General features: G+C 31.4%; 1 protein-coding gene across 1 annotated transcript; it reads left to right on the top strand.

Annotated features, from left to right (window-relative positions):
* Positions 1 to 82: 82 nt before the first annotated feature.
* LOC117213211 (E3 ubiquitin-protein ligase znrf2) lies at positions 83 to 11596 on the top strand. Its single transcript, XM_033458569.1, has 4 exons — positions 83 to 838; positions 1841 to 1936; positions 8732 to 8837; positions 8979 to 11596. Exons 1-4 carry the CDS (start codon positions 460 to 462, stop codon positions 9034 to 9036), a joined length of 639 nt encoding a protein of 212 aa, XP_033314460.1. The 5' UTR covers positions 83 to 459; the 3' UTR covers positions 9037 to 11596.
* Positions 11597 to 19512: the final 7916 nt, after the last annotated feature.

The raw sequence follows: 19512 nt of genomic DNA, 5'->3' as shown, positions 1-19512 counted from the left end.
TTTACTACTAGGGAAATTTCATGTAAACTGATAAATAATTACATTTTATACAAAATGTAAATGTATGAATGGAACATTCCGTAGCAGCTGGTCACTGGTCACTGACTTCTAGGAAGTTTCTAGCAAGATGTCGGAGGGTGTTTTGCGTGACAAGCCGCTAGTATGCTTTTGGACGATATGACTTGCTTATTGCAGTGTATGTATACAAAATTCCGGCCTATATTAAATCCCAAAGTGTTGCAATATTGCTGAAGTTAAAATTGAAATTTTAACTACTAGTATAATATTAAAAAAACAAGAAAACTAGGACTATTTGCAAAAATTGTGTCAGTGCGTGTATCACTGCCAAGACCAATATTTGGAATGTTAATTTTTCTTCTGATTGCGGGATAAAATTTTCAGTTTGAGCAAAAACTTTTACCAAAATTGACAAACGCGTTATTATTATTTAAAATTGGGATGGGAGCTAAAGCAAGTACTGTTGCACAATCTGCTGGAGGTAATGGACAATCCTCTACTGGAGCAAATGAAACTGCAATGCAAGGATTTTCTATGCTACGTTCTCTTCCTGGAGGTGTTAGCATGTTACAGCATCAACATCAGCAAGGAAGTCAATCACAAACTTCAAGAGTATCCGGAGATAGTAGGCAACGTGCTCGTTCTTTAAGTTCAGTACCGGATCTCTCATCTGGTGAACAAAGTAGTCTTGCTTCCTCAGTTGGAGTTGGAGTTGGTCAAGCACTTGGTTTGCCACAACTTGAATCAGATGATCCTGATGAAGACAGTGGGCGAGTTTACTCAGCACATAGCTTGCCATCCCATATCTGGTCTCTCAACGGTAAGTTTATTAGTTTATAGATAGATTATAACATTCAAAGTAATGGCTCTTTACCTGTTTTTTAGTTACTATTACTTTTATAAGCATATATTATAGTGGATACATGTATTATGTATATATATATACATATATATATATATATATATATATATATATATATATATATATATATATACTTTATACACATACATATATCTGCATATAGTATAATAAATATACAAATGATGTAATGTAAAATATTTTAAATAAATTTGTAACTCTTTTGTATGAAATTATGACTAAATTTATATAATCTAAAAAAATTAGAAGAGTAAACTTGTATTAACTAATATGATATGAATGTTATTGATTACATAACTTTCTATGATATACAGATCTCTAGAATAATCATAAATACAGATAAGCTTCTTAGTTTTTATTTTTGTTTATTTTAGAAAATAATAAAGTAGGTCGTTATATTCTTATTTTGTTTTTATTAATATTATATGAATTTCATTAAGTATAATAATGTCTTCAGTCTTTAATCGATTATATTTGTTAACCGTATTAGAATTTCAAATAGTGCATTATAACCGTTGTAAAATTTTGAGAAAATAAAAGTGAGGTTATGTTGAGGTCTAAAAATTTTACGAAATAAATGAGAGTTGAAATAAAGCATACCTGTTTGACTCATGTTGTCGTAATAGTTGGCCCGGTAACCATACGAATCGATTGTATTTTAACCTAGGTGCGTAAATTTTAAATTGCGGTTGTAGAATAAAAGTAATTATAGACAAAGAATTTCGTACGATTTTAAAATATTGTCTATGTGATGGGTATGTTAAAATTATTTGAATTTTATTATGGGAATTGTAATAAGTTCATGTCTAAATGAATCTGAGGCAGAAGTTGTTCCAGTAAATCAAGTGAGAAGAATTTTTTATGGTATAACTTTTGTTAGTTTCACGTTAATAAGTATTATGATGTAAAAACAACAAATAATTATTTTATTTTATATTCAAGGTCTAAAATGTCCTGTTTGCTCCAAGTTTGTTCTACCAGACGATATTGAATGTCACTTGGTTATGTGTTTAACCAAACCACGTCTTAGTTACAATGGTAAGTTTATATTTTATGTCATCTGTTTTTATACAATACAATAATTTTAGACTTTGATTACTATATATGTACTATTACTTTTTTCAATAACTGATATATAATGAGAATAAGTTTTTTATACATGTGTGTATAATGTAATTCATATAACTCAAATATCTCAGAAACAATTTAATTAATTTTAATTATTTTGATACAAAATTATTTTACATAGCTCTAAAATTTGTGTCAAATTAATTTTCTATTCACTTCTTTCTAAATGGAAACTTAAGTAAAGGAAAGTGCTTTATAATATATATTAGGCAGTAAGAGACTATATAACAATTTCTATATATAATAATAACATTGCATAAAATATTTTTTTAAAACTATTTCTTTTTGTGTTACAAACGTTTGAAGTTTAAAATGATATATATCAATTGATTTGAATTTTATGAAATAGACATGATGCAAATAAGCTCATTATATTGAATTAAATTTATTAAATGTTCAAATTGTTAACTATGAACATGTAAACATTTAATTATTTCAAACACAACAGTGCTTTTAATGTAAAATAATATCCGAGGTGTTATCGCAATAGATGCTTTTATTATTTTTTGCTACATTCTTTATGGTTGTTTCTTATTTAAAGAAGTACATTTTTTGTGTGTATCCGTAAAATAAGTAAATGGTGTAAATAATAAGTGATGAAAAAGTATGAAATGACTGCTGAATAGTTTCTCTTTTCTAATATTCATTTTTTGTATATGATATATTTAAATTTTTTATTTTATGATTTCCTTTCTTTACTATATTCATAGAATAAAAATTACTACATTTGGCATGCAGAATCGATACAAACAATAAATTTCGTACCTTGAGTGAAATTAATTTAAATATTCATTTAAAAAATATTGAGTACTGTATAATATGATTATATTATGTATACCAATCAAATTTATAGATATGTTTATGAAAACAATGAATTTTGAATATCTCAATCTCGTAATCTTAACCTACCCTATAAACATTTATGATTTTTGAAAGAGTGATTGAAAAAAGATATGCCAAGTAAAAATTGTGGATTTTTTAACATAGATTACGAAAATAATTTATGTGAGTCCTCATTTAAAACTTTTTCATTGAATCATTAATTTATTTCTTAACATGTATTTAAAAGTTTTTGGAACCTCTAATTTTAAAAACTATATGATTAAAATTTATCATGTGATTTTTAAGAAATTTAACTACTATTGTTTATTTAGCCCATTCTTACTAAGACCTGTAACATCGAAAATTGTATTTTGTTTTTATACACATATGGTACAGGAGATTGGAACAAAAGTATATTTTGTTTCTGACAGCAATTAAAAAGGAATGTTAAAAGAAAAAAATTAATGGTTCAAGGAGAATTGCATTTTCATGATCATATTTCTAAAGTAATTATTGTTATTCATGTGTATCTTATAGTTGGACTATTTTTTAATGTTTCTCATAGAATTTAATGGATATATACTTTATCTTTAAAGTAACTCTACAGAAAAAAGTTCGGTGATACTTGTGTATTAATCATGTTAATATTATTCTAAACTTAATTGACATTATCACTGAAACAGTTGGAAATCCTAATTTCAAATATTATCATTAAAAATATATGAACAATATTAATTCTAGAATGCTTAAGGAAGGAAGGATGTTAAGTATGTCCAGATAATTAGAAATATTAGTAAACCTTTTAAAACCTTAAGCGTATTAGGCTTAACATTTAGGATATGGTTCTACACATTAATATTAAATCTTATTTAAAGATGTATGATGTATGATGTTTGAAGATGTGAGGTGTTGATAAACTTTTAGTATGTATTACATAGTACTAACATGGTAGTCCTAAGATATGGGCATTTCATGGCCCATGTATATTTGGTATGTCAATTACTTCAGTTTTAGTGAATTTACATATATCTATTTGTTTACATCATTTTTTGAGGGATACTAAGCGATACTGTACAATAAGCACATCCTTGCTCCTAATATGATAAAGATAAATTCTAGTATGATAAAAAGTGCTGTCCCAGATAGAAAAGGTTTATAGCATTGTTGTCATTGTAAGGAGTACATAAGGTAGTCATCTATCTGAGTTATTTGGACATATGTGAAGACCTCACTCCTATAGTATTTTATTTTATTTTCGTTAATTTGCAAAAAAACATTCTGATATATATGTTAATTATACGTGTGTGGTATACAATAATAAATTTAGTGATAGTCAATAAATAAAAATTTATAAGAAAAATTAACACAAGTGTTATAATCTTTGGTATATTATTTAAACAAATGGATTTGTTTTTAATGTGTTTACGTAGTCATTCAAAAGCACAACATCCACTGATATAATTCCTTTGTTTTGAATAATTTCCGAGATATAACAAAATATGTTTTCAATTTCTAATTTCAAAGATTGTTTTCATTCTGTAGATGTAGTCGATTATCAATAAATAAATGTGAGTTGAATATATTTTAGCAAAATAGCTGCCTCAAAAATGTTATCAATATCAGTAATTTACAAATAAAAGACTTCCCTTCTTGTTAAATTTTATAAATGCATCATATTTCTATAAAGCATTCTTTAATTTGTAGAAGAATTTTTATGAGGGTTATCGACGGCATATTTTTTTCAATAGATTTTTGTGTGCCCATAGAATAATGAAACTATTTAAATAATTTGCAAAAGAGCAAACAAAAATCAGTTTAAAAAACAGCATCGTATGCATTATAGTTATTGTTAAAAAAACATGTTTGTGGAAAATAATCCTCTTGAACTTTTTTTTTCTTTCTATATTACCTTTTTGCAATCAGAAAAAAGATATGTCTTGTCCTAGTTGATGAAGCATTCTATATATACAATATGCATAAAAAGTAAGTGATTTTACACCTTTGGATCGATGCCGATTTGTAAACAAAATTCGTCTAAAATTAACGAGCATAATCTTTAAGACTAAAATTTTTTTATAGCAACATATTGTACTCATCGCAAATGGCCCTTCTCTCGAAAAAAAAGTATTAAAGTTTTAATAATTCTTAAAGTAGCTTTATACACAATGCATCTACATTCTGCAGTTAGATCCAAGAAAAGTAACATCTGTTATTGCATTTAGACGTTTCAGATTCTCCGTTGTATATCCCATATCTTCCCTTCTTTCTTTCTTGTCTTTCTTCTTTTTCTCTTTCTGTTGATATAAATAGCTCCGAACCCCGAACAGGGTCATTTGTGACCTAGGGTTTGGGACTTTTATTGTTTGCAAGTAGAATACGTTGCAATAAATAACATTTTCTACCTTGAACTTGTTTTGCAAATATCCACTGGTCCAGGGCCGTAGAATCGTGCTACAGTCGTTTTTATATTTACTTTTCATACAAATATATACCATTGAACATATATAAGACAATGTACATTGTATACAATAGAACCTGGTTTATGCGAACAGGTTGGAGGGCAAAGCAATTGGGATAAATTCCTATAATAATAAACGTTCACACGCATATCCATTATAAGAATAAGTGTTTATATGTATTACGAAATTACGCTTGGTCATAGTTTGGATAATAAAGGCTCAGCATTAACTTTGAGCATAAACGACGTGCGGATAAACGAAGTTCTACTGTACATACATATACAATGTAGAATACATTATGCAGTGCGCTAGGTCAATTATCACAACCAAGTATTTTTTAAATAAAAGAAAATGTCAAAGAACTATTTGTTGGAGCCTTTATAATTATAAAGGTTATATTATTTCTGGTATATATAATATGTAGTATTTTTAGATGGAGTTGGTTCAGAACTTTTAAGGACATTTTTTTTTCTTAAGTGGAATGTTACATTTTCGACTAGATGGTGATGTAAAAATGAATACAAAGATATACTATATTATTATTTGCCTCGACAGACATAATTTACTTTGTACTAGTGAAATCAGTATGCATAGAAATATTTATTAATTTTTAGTTTGCTACTTGAAAACCTTTAACATTAAAAAAACATATAACAAGTAGTCAAACCATCTTCCAATAATTTCCAAATATACTTGCATTGCTATTTGTGAATAATATACATTGTATATTTTCTTACTTATCTTAATCGTAAAGATTACAGAATTGCTTTGGCATATTTCATAAAATTTTATAGTTCTGTTATAATTAATATTTAATTTTTAATAAATACTTCAAGTGTTTCTATAGTTAATTGTATCATTATTTTTAAATAACTTTTCTAAATTATATTTCATTATTAATTTGTTTTGCACGTTATTCATATTTTCTAAAGTTTTGTATGATTATTAGATCCTCAAACATTAATTTTGTTTTGATATAAGTTTGAATTTTTTGTATATTGCATCGTATATTGCGTCGTATATTGCAACACACAAGCACATTGGTATTGGAGTAGGATCTATCTTTCATATTCCATAATATGAAATTCATCGCTAGGAACATACACGTTTCACTTTGTACGTAATACTTCTTTACAATCTAATAGCAAAGTATTTACAGCAGAGCATATAACATTTTCTTTCTTATTTTCATTTATACACGCATTAACATGCTTCTGCAATTTGTTTGAAAAAGTAGAAAACACTGTGTAGTTTTTATTTCCATACATACACGTATACTTCATAAACATAAATTTCTAGTACATTATAATGTAATAAATATTACATTATAATAGGTATATATTTATAAATATATATTATACAAATATATAAGTATATATTTTATATATATATGGATATAATATATGGATATATTTTATATATATATGGACTAATATATGGATATAATATATGAATATATTTATAAATAATTTTTAATTTAAATCTTAAAACATTCGTTCATTTTAATCAGTCGAAACTTCATTAATAAATGGAATTGCATAATCATTTATTTTGCAAGTGGTGTAAATCCATTTTCTATAATTTGTAGCTTGTTTGAATACCCGAGGCACCAATAATTATAAACAAATGATATTGAAATTAAACAACAGTAGTGTTTTCTTTGCTCTTATTTATAAACAAAATGGATTAAAAGATAAAACATAAATTTTAAATAATTAAAATATAATGAATTGTACAATTCATTAGTTTTAAATTGACGTAAGTCCATTCATGACCCAGAAAAGAAATATTGGTATTGTTAATTCTCGCAAAAATTATTTATGAGCTAAGTAGCCCTTATTAGGATTTTTCAATCAATGAAAACACGAACACTTCAATATCTTATAATAAAGAAAAATGAACTTACATCATTTTCAAAGGTCCATATATAAAAGTGCACACGCGAATGTGTAAATATTATAATAAATAAACAATTGTATATAATATATATGAATATATATACACACATATATTTAAAAAAAAATGTTTAATAGCTATATAGCTATAATATATATATATATGTCGGAGATGAAAGAACACCGGAGTCTTTGGAATTTTGATTAATCCCGCAACATTGTAACCTAGAGTCTACTATAGCTGTAATTAAACAATTGTAGTTATTCAATCCGATTGTAATTGTTCGAGAGTTGTGATAATGAGCTTGGGCTCGAGGCGACAGCCAGTCGCCCAACGTAGCCGCGGTCACGGGATGAACGCTTTGTCTAACAAAGGCATGGAATAATTCTATAGCTCTCCTTAAAAAGGAAATAGCTGTAACACTTGACAGTAAACATTCCAACGGTCTCTGTCCCGTAGCTTGCCACACGCAGACCCTATTCTTCGAGTAAGATGATTGTCAGATGTCGATGCGTCTCCGCAGTACATGTTCAGCTAGCTCGAGGGCCCGTTATAAATCTTAAGATTTAGTCAACTAAAGTCCTTCAAACAGACAAACAGTCTTTGTCCCAACTACGGGAAAATAGGGGAGACCTATTTTTCAACGAGCGGCGTCTCCCACTAGCAACTTTCCCTCGAGGGCGGCTAGCATCTTTTTCTAACCACCGATATGGAGATTGACCAATTAGCAGCAACGCCAATTTCCCTTACTTTCTGAACGAAGGCTTTTCTCGACGAATCCGATGATCTCGTGTCCTTAGACACACCCCATTATAGTTTTCCTCTGTGGCATCATCGGGACGGGAAAGGCATTCTCGCTCGCAATCTCATCGATGAAAGGAATAACCCTTTACGACCAGTGAATATTACGCGTCCGACTTAGATTTTGTGAGTACGTTCATCTATCATCCCGTCGACCGCGGATTCGTAATTGAACCTAGGATCATTGTCATTAGTTTCTCGAGTACCTAACCACGGTTACTTGTCCGGTTCTATAATAATCGTATTTGCACTAGTCAATGTCTTCTCTATTGCATAACGACAACGTGTAACCCAAACGAAGATTCGTTTCACGTCCCTAACCCTAATTCTAATGTAAACCCGACATATATATTTTAGCTATATAGCTATTAAACATATATAATAGCTATAATATATATATATATTATAGTTATGGATAACATTAGAAGCTTTCTTGTATTTCAATTCTTTAATATCGTATCAACCACTTGTGTGGGTAATAATAAGCAACTCAAAGACAAGGTAATGTTAGAAGTTACATTAATGATAAAGGTATATATTTTTTAATATATACTGATTTTATTTCCATATTTAACAGCTACAATTATATAAAAGTTAAAGAATCAAATAGTTACATATTAAATTATGTTGGTTATTTTGTACATTGTACAAATAAAAAATAATAAAATTTTACATTTCCCACATCACAATAATTAATGCATTATATTCTTTTCTGTTTTCATTATAGAAGATATATTATCTGATGAAAAAGGTGAATGTGTTATTTGTCTTGAAGAATTACAATCTGGAGATGTTATAGCCCGTCTACCTTGCCTGTGTATATATCACAAAAAGTAAGTTTTTATATTACATTTAATAAAATCATAACTTTAAACAACATTCATTATGTGCATAAAATAACTTTACTGTTATGTACATTTTTGTAAATATAAATAATACTATGAAAATAATAAATGATAATTAATATTTTTCAGTTGTATTGATAAATGGTTTCAAGTGAACCGTAGTTGTCCTGAACATCCTGGAGATTGATTTATACCCATTGAAGTTGTAATAGCACAATACAACTTGTTAATTTTAAAGACTCTTATCAAAATGAGAAAAAAGTGGGAGGAAATGAAAAAAATTTGAAAAACACTAGTCAAGATGGCTGCTAGTCCACTGTGCTGGTTGGTGTATGCAATTGTTTGACTGAATGAGATATATTCAATTTGAATATGAAAGCAGACATTTAACTAAATCCTTGATTACTACCTGTAAGCAGGGGACTTAAAAAATCGCCATAAAATTCAACGATACAATGCTATTATCTATATGTATCCGTAATTAATCTATTACTGCTCTGTAGCTTACTATTAATTGTACCATATTTACAAATTTTACTTAGTTTTACATTTTGAAATCGGATTAGGGTAATTAGGCTAATCTGTTATTGATTAATATATATTGTTTTTGGAGAAGGGAATATCAAATGAAATGTAGTAAAAAGCCATGAATAACAATCAGGCAAACTTTATATTACACAATTTAATTGCACTTTTGATGATTTCATTATAAATCTGTCATTTCATTTTTGTTATTTGTTGGAAAATGTACTCCAGAAAGGATATTTTTGATACTTTCATAAAAGAAAGAGTTGGATATATAAAAGTTTTAAGGAACAGACTTTTAGTAATAATGATGTTGATGCTGTAATAACAGTAAAAGATTAGGTTTCATTATTAAAATTTCAACTTTGTGATAAATTCCATTTATGTTTTTAGAGAATAGAAGTCCTGCAGTTATGAAATATAATTTATTGTTAAAGTTATATCATAATTAATATCTTTTCTACACAATAGGAGTTAACTCATAGGAGTTTTTATAACAAAAATAAACATGGTCTGTCAATTTTCCAATAATACATGCGTTGTATATATCTGGATTAGACTTGTATCATATAAGATAAAAAGTCTAATAAAGTAAAAATTTCAAACCAAATACAATTATAAAAGTGATTTAAGCATTCGGTATAATATCTATGATACTATAGGAATAAAGATAAAAGTTCTCTATGTTAATAAAAGAAAAAAATAAAATTTAGTATTGTTTTCAACATTATGAAAAACGATTTAATGTTATTGTTTACAAATTATTTTATCTCAGGACGTAATATTTTTAAGAGACATATAAGTAACTGTTTTCTTTATAAGCATTCAATATATTTTAATTATGATAGAGATAGATAAAAAATGTATGTGTTTATATAGTAATTTTTATATTTCAGTGTCATGATATAATATCCTTGCTTTATGCTTTAAATAATATCAAAGAAGTGATTCAATTTTTTTGTGAAATATTGAGTTGATGAAGTCATTCTTTTGTATAAGCAGCCCTATATTTACTTTGTTATTTATGGGATAAATTTAAATGCAGCAGATAAATCAGATAATTTACACATATGTCATAATACTACATGAAAAAATGTATTTTGTACATATATTTTAAAACTAAATGAAAATTTAATATTTTATAGAATATACTTATCGTGTTACAATACATCCCAAATATAGGCGTCTTTTAAAACAATTTACATTATTTTATGAATTTTTGTTAGAATGTTATTGAATGTTCGAATATTTTTTTATATTGAAATGAAATATTCGAATTTAAAAACTATAAAAAATAATTGTATAATTCTTTCAAAGAATAGATACAGTGGTGGACAAAAGTAATGACACAGTATAATTTTTAAAATGAAAAGCATAAAAAAATAAAAAGTATAAGCATAAAAAGATTGAATTCCAGTCTTTATTTTTTAAGAAACCTTTATCTTAGATGTTCTAGTGTACTATACAATAAGTAGTAAAAGATAAAGTGATATAAAAATAATAAAATTACGCCTTTTAAGAATTTTTATATGAGGGTAAATACAAAATGTTGACTTTAATGATATTATGATTTTTGTTTTAGAATAATATAGAAGACATAAAAATGAGTTCAATCAATGCAACATATAACTTGTTTATATACATAATATGAAATTTATAGCAATAAAAAAGGGAGCATTTAACCCTTTCGGGACGCTTAGCTTATATGTTGTATGGACAAAATACAGTCAACTAGAACATTTAGCCTATTCATTATATGGAGATCTTATTGTGACTCCAATAAACAATTTACTTTATAACACTATCTTTGTAAAAAAAAAAAAAAAAAAAAAATGGAAGGAATAGAAACTAAAAAGCAATTATCAGGAACCAGTAAAATGGCCGGTAGCTTCGAATCCTCGCTCCGTTTCATAAAAAGACACTTTAAGAAATTTTACCACAAATAAATAAAAATAAAAATAAAGCGTATGATGTGCTATTTCAAACGTGTAGATGAGGAAAATATAAGAAAGATAAGAGATACTCATTGGCCAAACTGTAATCTGTTCAGATTTTATTTTGAAACTTGTCATATTACAAACATTTTTTATATCGTACTTTGTTATTCTATTAAGTACTGAAAGGGTTAAATTATGTATGTACTTTGTACAAAATAATAAGGAATCATAACCTTACGAACATGTATTATTTTGCATGCCAATAAATGTTAAATTTTTTCTATAGGTTCGATATACATAGCGGATTTTGTTGTTGCAGATATTATTCGCGCGTTTCTATAATATATAGAAGTGTAGTACTATACAAATGGAATTCACCTGTATCATGTTTAAATTTCATTCGCAATGGTATAAAAGAAAAAAGAGAAGATATGATGATGCTGTTAAAAAAATCGTTTCTTTTGAAAAATTACTTTAAACATATTTGTTGCAGTGTTTTATTGTTATATTTTCGTAAATCATTCAAGAATCAAGCGTACTTTTAGAGTGAATATCTAGTATATAGGAACTACAAATTACACACACAATTTCACGAATCAGCTGTCATAATACTTGAGCTAGTAGTGTTAGTAATTTGTCAAAAATGTATTGTTACGTTCCTTCAATTCTGACAATGAACATTAACTTATATATTGTAATATCGAAAAATAAGGATAGAAATTTTTTTCGATTACTTACAATTTATTAATATTAAACTGAATATACAGATATAAATTGGACAGAGAACGATATTTATTTAACGGAACTAAATGCAATACTCGTATCTATATCAAATAACTTTACAGTTATTTGATCACTCTCGTCACAACGAATCTAACACACACACTCTCTCTCTCTAACAACTCTATCAATTCTCACGACTCTACTCTTCGACGACTCGAAACCTCTAACGACTCTACTCTTCAACGACTCAATTAGCTCTGCTCTTCGCCAATACAATCCTGCCCGGTCGTGCTCGCTCTTGCTCTCGTCCTCTCACACACACACACTTTTCGGCTCACATACTTTGGCCTCTCGATTCCTTGAAATATGAAACCGTACCTCTGTTTTGACACTGCTTATCCTTTCTCGCGTCGCTGTTACTAGGCGCTCTTGGATGTAAACAAACCACGAAAGACGACGTACACGGTGCTTTCTAATTTCAACCGATCTCTAATTCAAATCTATTCTACGATATTACAATATATATCTATAAGTTAATAAGTTAATATATATATCCGTTTCTGTGGATATATATATATATCGAATTCTCATTATGATTAGGGTTAGGGGCGTGAAACGAATCCTCATTTGGACTACACATTGTTGCTATGCAATGGAGAAGACATTGATTAGTGTAAATACGACTATTACAGAATTTGACAAATAACCGCGGTAATCAGACACTCGAGAAGCTAATGACAATAATCCTAGGTCCAACAACGAATCCGCGGTCAACGGGGTAACAGAATGCGCTTTCTTCCAAAGCCCAAGTCGTAATCGACTTGTTTGGCTACGGTGAAAGTATTACTAAACTAACTCTTTGTTAAAACGTGGAATATCCACCGAGCGTAAAGACGACAAGTCACTCGCTAATACGACCTCATGAGAGAGAATGACTTTCCGTGGCGATGATGCTCCAGAGGAAAACTATGATGCGGTGTGTCTAAGGACACGAGATCATCGGATTCGTCGGGGATAGCCTTCGTTCAGAAAGTGAGGGAAATTGACGTTGCTGTTAATTGGTCGATTTCCATGTTGGTGGCTAGAGAAGGATGCTAGCTGCCCTTGAGGGAAAGTTGCTAGCGGAAGCGTTGTTCGTGAGAAAAATAGATTTCTCCGATCTTCCCATAGTTGGGATAAAGACTGTTTGTCCGTTTGAAGAATCTTAATTAACAAAATCCCAAGATTTTTAGCGGGTCTTCAGGCTAGCTGAACTTGTGCTGTGTAGGTACATCGACATCTGGTAATCATTTTGCCCGAAGGAACCGTCGGAATGTTTACTGTCGAGTACCTCTACAAATATTTCTTTTAATGAGGGTTATATTATTACTCCATACTTTTGTTAGACAAAGCGTTCGTCCCGTGACCGCGGCTACGTTCGGCGACTGATTGTCGCCTTGAGTCTAAGCTCATTGTCACAAATCTCAAATAAATACAATTACGTAGAATGACGGCAATTGTTTAATTACGGCTATAGACTTTAATTACAATTTTACGGATTTTCCAGAAGTTCCAAAGGGAAGGCTCCGGTGTCCTTTTAAGTCCAACATATATATATGTCCACAGAAACAATATAACGTGTACAGAGTGTAAGAAAGTTTTGTGTTATGGCTAAACTCTGTTGAAGAAACATTCCACAAAAGTGATCTGGAAATTCGATTATTGTGTAGTATTCTGTAGATCGTGATATTCATTGTATTGTATTATACTCTTCACGAAATATCAAGAAGGAATTATATGTTGCAACTCAATATTTGATGGACGAGATTGCTAACATTATAGTTTTTCAGGTCAATAAGGTTATAAGACAGGAACGAACCCATATATAATATAACAGGAAAAGTCGAAAAATCTTTGCAACTTTTGTTACTTCCGAAAATGAAGCTGAAACACAAAACACAGTATTTCGATATTGTCGAAGTATCATACCTGTTTTGAGCAGGGTAAAATAAATTTTTCCGGCATTAGTTTAGTTCACGCTTTGTTATTTACAAAGCACAATAACGAATACAACACGTGAGATGTATACATACATACTGAAAATTTCAGTGAAATCAGTTGATGCAAAAATAAGTGACAGGCATCGAAAGATGTAAGAATCGTCAGATTTATTACAGTTATAGGCTCAAAGTCGTGAAAAACTGCGATTTTCATCATTTTTAATCCTTTGTAGCAGATAGCAATGTTAACCGATTTCGATGAAATTTTCGGTATGTATACATATAACTGACATAAATCTATAAAATGTATTTTTTAAGCTTTTATTACAGGCACAGATAATGAAAGCTATAAGAGCGACCTTCACTATTTTCTCCGCGATTCCGATCATTTGCAGTCTTTTCAAAAATTGTTTACACGTCATCTAATAAACTAATCCTTCTAAATCCTTAAATATATTATCAATTATAAAATTAATTGATTTGATTAAATAAGTAATATATTATTAATTATGAAATGTACATTAAAAATATATTTATTCCGGGAAGGATTTTTACTAAGTAGCGAGGGAATGGTAAGAATTAGAGATTTATGTATATTTATTGTTTATAACCAATATGTATACGGAAGCATTTTTCAGTGTTCCGATATAAATTTAGAATAACTCCATATGAGAATTTACAATTTTTGCAGCAACTTGACGAACGTAAGTGTTCGACCGTATTCGTGTTCGCAGTATAACGCGTCAGTGAGAGTCAACGAGAGAAAAATAACACCAAACACAAACGTTAGGAAAGCTATAGAAGCAAAAAAACAACAATGGCCACAAGAAATTACACTCCGAAACTCCTTCAGCGCATTGCCAGAAGAGAAAGAAACAGACCCGGCCGGAAAACCAATAACCCACATCGCCAAACCACCACCAATTTACATTGGAGCCCAAATAATAGACCCCCTCATTGAACCATTTAACAACAGGGCAGGAAAAGAAAATTACAGTATAAAACAATTAAAACAAGGCCAAGTAAAAGTATAAACGAACACCCCAGAAATTTTCAGAAAAGTGACAAAAGCACTAAAAGAAAAAAACGCCGGGTATCACACTTACCAGCTCAAAACTGATAAAAGTTACAAAGCAGTAATCAGAGGATTACATCTGTTACGCCGGGCGACTCTCTGCCTGGCCCAGGTCACACATCGCGGGCCAGACGGACACCAGATGTCCGCTCTTCCGTACGGCGTACCCTCAATAGCCTTAAGCATCCGTCATAAACCCGAGTCACTTGCCTGCTAAGGTCCTTCAAACAAACATCTGGTTCGGAAGAATTTCCAAAGACTATTGTCTACCACGGCTTAACTAAGGAAAGTTGGTTTTTCGCACGTACGCTGCAACTGTCCTCCCACTAACCACTTTCTCTCGAGGGCGATTAAGACCCTTCGTTTAACCAATTAGAAACGAAGCCTATTCCCTCACTCGCCTAAATAACATCGGCACCAACAAATCCGATGATCCCGTGCGCTAGACACACCCATCCTTAGCTTTCCTCCGACACATCATCGTCTCCCAGTAGGGTACTGATTTCACATCCTTCGAACGGTCAACATCCTTCGAGCGGGTATACACACCCGCAGATCAGTCACTCACTCATCTCGTACATACGCACCAGTGTAACTATCCTCGTTATAAGTTGTGGAATAAACGGTGAAATATAACTTACTATACTGTGTCATATTCATTCAACCACCTCTGTTATCTTAACCGAAACAGGGGAACGACTACTTCGCGGCGTCGATTCACCGAATCGTAGCGAGAATTTACGCCTCTCGCTGACGCGTTTTCCTCGCGACCGCGTCTCTCCGCGAACGGTCGTAACAACATCCAAAAACAAATACAAATAACATATGCGAGCAACTAGTTAAAATCGGGCATCAGGTAAGAGCAATAAACAACATAACCAGGTACGATACTAAACAACCATTACCACTATTCCTAATAGAACTCGAACCTAAAAATAATAACAAAGAAACTTTTTAAAATTAAAAAGGTTCTAAACACAATAGTAACAGTGGAGCCACCTAGACATAAAAAAGACATATCGCAATGCATATGGTATCAGCAATATGGACACACAAAAAATTACTGCAACAGAATCCCTGCGTGTGTCAAATGCGCAGAAAAGCACCTAACAATAAACTGTCCATACATAGGAAAAATAAATGAAGTAAAATGCTACAACCGCAATGGAAACTACCCAGATAGCTACAAAGGCTGTGTAGTCAGAAAACAACTGCAACGTAAACTGTTTCCGCCGCTTTGAAACAGGACACAGAACAACTTTCACGCGCAACAGGATAGGATAGACAGAAACTGTGACAACACCAAATCTACAGCACGTAATGAACAATAACGACAGTAACACCAACACCGTTGGTAGCCGAAGCTACGCGCAAGTAGTCAACCAATTGCCACCCTTAGACAATCAAAATCAGAACAATAACAGCAACGACACTACAGACATCAAGGAACTGCTCAAACAATCCATCAAAAACACCGAAATGCTAACAAAAATGATAAGCGAACAAAACGCAGTTCTCATACAGTAAACGCAACTAATCACAGTCATGTTACAACTTCTTACAAACATGCTAAGCAAAAAATAAAAACGGACACGCTGAAAATAGTAGCCTGGAACTCAAACGATCTACAACAACGGGCCCTAGAAATTAAAACATTCCTATATAACAATAATATATACATATTACTTGTTTCAGAAACACACTTCACTCCAAAAAGTTACATGAAAATACCATACTACACCATATATGATAGCAAACACCCTTCAGGAAAAGCATACGGAGGGACCGCATAAGAAACGATATCAAACATCACTTACACAGCCAAGTAAGAAAGGGATATACCCGAGCAACCACCGTTACAGTACAAACTAGCAGCAACCACTTCCAGTTGTCAGTAGTAGTGTCCACGACACAAAATGACAACACGAATGTGGGAAGAGTACTTTCAACACTTAGGTGACAAGTATATCGCAGCGGAGACTACAATGCAAAGCACATGCTATGGGGATCAAGAATTACCACACCTCGAGGTAGAACCCTGGAAAAATACATTAGAAACAACAACCTCAATATATTATCCATAGGAAGATCGACATACCGGCCGACAGATCTGAGCAAAATTTCTGACCTACTCGACTTTGCAGTTACAAAGGGACTAAACGCAAATAAACTAAAAATAGCACTCAGCCTCGAGCTTAGCTCCGATCATACACCCGTAATAATTATATACAGAAACAAACCAATACTTTATAACAATTCAGAGACACTATGCAATAAAACCACCAAATGGCAAACATTTAAAGAAATAATTGAGAACAAAATCAATTGTAACATCCCATTGAAAACACCCGAACACATCGAACAGACAGTAACAGCACTGACAGAAACTATCAAAGAAGCAGCATGGACAATCACAATACCTGAACCAACTAACAGACAAACAAAAATAATTCCACCAGACATACTTGAAAAAATTAGAGAAAAAAGAAAAGCGAAAGCAAAATAGCAAAAACATAGAACATGAGAAAACAAAAAACACCTAAACAAACTTGCAAAGGAAATAAAAAACAAAATAAAAGAGCACAATAACGAATTCACAAAATTCATAGAGTCACCCTCTGTACACGAGAACTCCAACTACTCCCTATGGAAAGTCACGAAAAAAATAAAGAAGCCAACAAAACTAGTGCCAGCAATCAGAAAAGCAGATAACACATGAGCAAGAAGCAACGAAGAGCAAGCTGAAGAATTTTCCAACCACCTTTACAACACATTTACACCACATAATATCAACAACAGCAACCCCAAATGCCATACGGACGAGGATGCGCAAACCACTAATACCTCAGCTGACAAATACTATACCATACCTAAAACAACAGCACAAGAAATTAGAAACATAATCGAGAAAATAAAAAATAATAAGGCACCAGGAATCGACCTAATCAATGGTAAAATCTTGAAAAACTTTCCGCCAAAAGCGATAAGAATAATGACAATAATATTCAATGCAATACTAAGAATCCAATACTTTCCTAAACTGTGGAAACTAGCACAGATCATAATGTTACCTAAACCAGGCAAAGACCCACACCAAACTGCATCTTACAGACCAATATCACTACTTCCTATGTTTTCCAAAATACTAGAGAAAATAATATACGACCGCATTAAACCAGTAATAGAGGTGGAAAAATTAATACTAGATCACCAATTTGGATTCAGAAACAAACACTCCACTATAGAGCAAATGCACAGGCTCATTAACGAAATAATACTAGCATTAGAAAACAAACAATACTCTACAGCCCTCTTTATGGACATGGAGAAAGCATTTGACAAAATAAACCACGAAAGCCTACTACAAACAATCAGGAAACAATTCCTGGAGCAAATATACCAATTAATAAAATCTTACTTAAGCAGCAGAACCTTCGTAATAAAAATCAAGGACACATACTCTGAAGTTAAAGACATCAAGGCAGGGGTTCCGCAAGGAAGCGTCTTAGGACCAATACTATACACACTATACACGACCAACATACCAACAACTGCCTATAGCAAAATACTGACATTCGCGGACGACACAGTTGTACTAGTCAGGCACACTAACCCAGAAACAGCAGTCAAATTACTACAAGAACATATCACAAAAATAGAAAAGTGGCTGCAAGATAAACAAATAAAAGCAAACTCCGATAAATGCAACCATATTACATTCTCACTGCGAAAACAGACACCACCTACTGAACGGCACGCACATACCGCAAACAAGGCAAGTCAAATACCTAGGACTCCACCTAGAAACACAACTCACATGGAAACAGCATACTAAATCAATAATAGACAAAATAGAGACAACAAGGAGACAAATGTACTGGCTAACAAGTCGAAAATCCAAACTAAGTATAGAAAACAAACTAAAAATATACAAAACGATCATAAAACCAATCTGGACGTACGGAATACCACGTACGTTACGTACGGTACGTTAGAAACGAGGATATACGGAAGGACCTGGGAATACCAACGGTCAAAAAGGAAATTAGCAGATACACAGGAAAATATAAAGAAAGAATAGGAACACACCCAAACCGGCTAGCTGTGGAAACGATCAACACCTCAAACATGGATAGAAGACTGAAAAGGAAACACCCAGCAGACCTCACAAAGGACACAACCTAACAAACACGAAGATGGTATCCCACTGGGGGTAGCCACCCACATGATAATCTAACAGCTAAAAAATTCTACCAAATGTCCAAACTGGACAAATTGTGAATGTAAAGAATTAAACAAAAAAAAAAGAAAAAACGAGAGTCATAAGTTCTCGTCGGATACGATAATGGACGCCACGAATCAGCCGATCCCCTATTTCGGTTAAGATAATAGGGGTGGTTTGAATAACTTTGATACTGAGTTCA

This window comes from Bombus bifarius, unplaced genomic scaffold, assembly GCF_011952205.1.
Source record: "Bombus bifarius isolate JDL3187 unplaced genomic scaffold, Bbif_JDL3187 scf7180000008526, whole genome shotgun sequence".
Taxonomy (NCBI): Eukaryota; Metazoa; Arthropoda; class Insecta; order Hymenoptera; family Apidae; genus Bombus; species Bombus bifarius.
The sequence above is the reverse complement of the archived record's forward strand: the minus strand, read 5'-3'. Positions and strand labels throughout refer to the sequence as shown.

Excerpts from the sequence above, each read along its gene's own strand:
- LOC117213211 (XM_033458569.1), top strand. The coding sequence starts at position 460 with ATGGGAGCTAAAGCAAGTACTGTTGCACAATCTGCTGGAGGTAATGGA. Across the intron at positions 839-1,840 it reads CCATATCTGGTCTCTCAACG|GTCTAAAATGTCCTGTTTGC; the intron begins GTAAGTTTATTA and ends TTTATATTCAAG. Across the intron at positions 1,937-8,731 it reads ACCACGTCTTAGTTACAATG|AAGATATATTATCTGATGAA; the intron begins GTAAGTTTATAT and ends TTTTCATTATAG.